Source organism: Capsicum annuum, unplaced genomic scaffold (genome assembly GCF_002878395.1).
Source record: "Capsicum annuum cultivar UCD-10X-F1 unplaced genomic scaffold, UCD10Xv1.1 ctg36960, whole genome shotgun sequence".
NCBI classification, from domain to species: domain Eukaryota; kingdom Viridiplantae; phylum Streptophyta; class Magnoliopsida; order Solanales; family Solanaceae; genus Capsicum; species Capsicum annuum.
In genome coordinates this window covers 1-2,305 of record NW_025843980.1, presented here as the reverse complement: position 1 = coordinate 2,305, position 2,305 = coordinate 1, and the positions used below count along the sequence as shown (strand labels likewise).

The window sequence follows — 2,305 nt, the reverse complement described above, 5'->3', positions numbered from 1 at the left end:
ATGCAGACTCTTGCAGAAATGCAGGATAAGGCCACGTACAATACTCCTGTGGTCCTTCCCTCTTCCACCGACCCCAAGCATAGAGGGAGATTGTGCACGGGTTTGCCTTCCTGAGTTCAATGTTTCTAATCTTCCTCTATAGTCATTTGAGTTGGCTACAAGATTTTCTTTGTTCTGTAGTCATGTTTTGTTCGTTTCTTAAGTAATCAACTACTCTACTTGTTTGTTTTTATGAGAAAAGAATCATAAGATGAAGTGAATCTTAAGAGATCCAAGTATTTTTTTTTGTCTTAGCAGGTTTAATAAGTTCTTAAAACTGTTTATGTTCATGATATTCTTTCAGTTTTTGGCATGAAAACGAAAATACGAAAACATCAAAATCCCTTTCTTGTGATCAAGGCAAGCACCAGATCCCTTTCTTCTTTGAGATTCATTAAGAATCTAATTAGTTTTTCCTATATAATAATGTTTCATTCAGATAAAGCAAAGGACGCACAGGATTATCAAAAGGAATGGATCCAATCTTGTACAGTGCTGCGATGAGAGGCAATATCGGAGATGTCTATTATAATTTGATAAGGGATGAAGAATATGGATACCAAGTAACTCCAAAGGGTAACACTGTCCTTCATGTCGCAGCCCTCTATGACCACTCCCATTTCGCGGCAAAAGTCCTTAAGATTTCTCCGGCAATGTTATGCTGTCAAAACAAGAAAATGAAACCGCACTTCACATAGCAGCTAACGAAGGGCATACTGAAGTTGTCCGTGTGCTACTTGCATTGGTCGAAGATCATAACACTAATGATAAATTCACGAGGATGACAGATGCTAGTGGAGATACTGCCCTGCACAAGGCCGTGCGGAGCCAACATCTAGATGTGGTTAAGCTCTTAGTGAAAGAAGATTCTGACTTCGAATTTCCTCCTAACCATGCACAAGAGACGCCACTGTATCTGGCGGCTGAATCTGGTTTTCATGATGCTTTGATTAACATCTTGGAATCCTTCAATAATCCAATATATGCTGCAGGTCCATCTAATAAAACGCCGCTGCATGCAGCAGTAATTCAGGAACATAAAGGTACAAAATTTTTGTTATTTTCAGTATCAATATCTAACCTCAGTTGGCTTTCCCATAATTAACACCATCTACATAAGTTTGGATTAATCATTTCGATAGTCTCATGTTGGAGTGTCCCACATCGGTAGGTTAAAGGGTCCTTGGTCTCCTTACAAGGCTTGCGCAATCCTCCTCCTCATGAGCTAGCTTTTGGGGTGTGAGTTAGGTCCAAGACCAATTTTCTCATCTCACCAGGATCCTCCATTAGCCGCATCAACTTACAATTCAATGGACTAATTTTCTTACTAGTTAATGTCTGACAACTACCCCAATCCCTCTTCTCCTCTCCAATAGACTATTTCGCCAAGGTGTAGAGAATGATGTGAACAAAGAAATTTTGGTCTGCTCCCGTGACTTTCTAAACTTGCCAACCAAAATCAATCGTTCTAAACTAGTAATGTATCATTCACATTACTAGCTATGCGACCACTCTAAAAAATATTTATCTGCAATTTCTATTGATGATTTCGTAATGTCTGTTGTGCAGCTATATTTGCAAAAAAATCTAACCGCTTATTTATGCATTTATCGTGTTGACACATCCAGATTGCATTAGATCACTATGGCGATGGAATAAGCCTTTATGCGAGGAACCTGACTTATTGGGTTGGAATTCACTACACTATGCTGTCAAATTAGGACTGAAAGACGTAGTTTCTAATATGCTGGGGTGGAAAAAATCCTTAGTGTACCTTCCGGCAGGCAGTGAAAATGACTTGACGACAGCAATTCACATTGCAGCCTGTAAAGGTGACGTAAACATGATAAAGAAGCTATTAAATCACTGCCCTGATTGTTGCGATACGCTTAACAGCAACAATCAAAATGCTCTTCATGTTGCCGTATTGAAAAATCAAGACAAGGTAGTCCGCGTATTATTAGGCTATGATAAGTGCGACAGCCTTGTCGATGAGCCAGATAGTAGCGGCAACACTCCTCTCCATTTGCTTGCTGCATCTGGTAACCATGTGCCTGAATTAATAAACCATCCCAGAGCAAAGAAGATGTCATTTAGCAAACAAAACCAGACTCCACTTGATATTGTTAGCCCATATGTTATTGGGCCTTTAGTTTATGGACCTTTAGGTTATTGGCTATGTATATATATAGCCTACTTTTGCTTTAGTTTTTTTTATGCTTTTCAGATTATATTGTAAACCTTAGCCTTTCTTTCTTTCAATAGA

General features: G+C 39.1%; 1 protein-coding gene across 1 annotated transcript; it reads left to right on the top strand.

The window, feature by feature from the left end:
* Positions 1–515: 515 nt before the first annotated feature.
* On the top strand, positions 516–2,266 carry LOC124891536 (ankyrin repeat-containing protein At5g02620-like; the record flags this gene model as incomplete). Its single annotated transcript, XM_047403258.1, has 2 exons — positions 516–1,135; positions 1,640–2,266. Coding segments are annotated over exons 1-2 (1,065 nt in total), but the record flags the coding sequence as incomplete, so codon positions are not given.
* Positions 2,267–2,305: the final 39 nt, after the last annotated feature.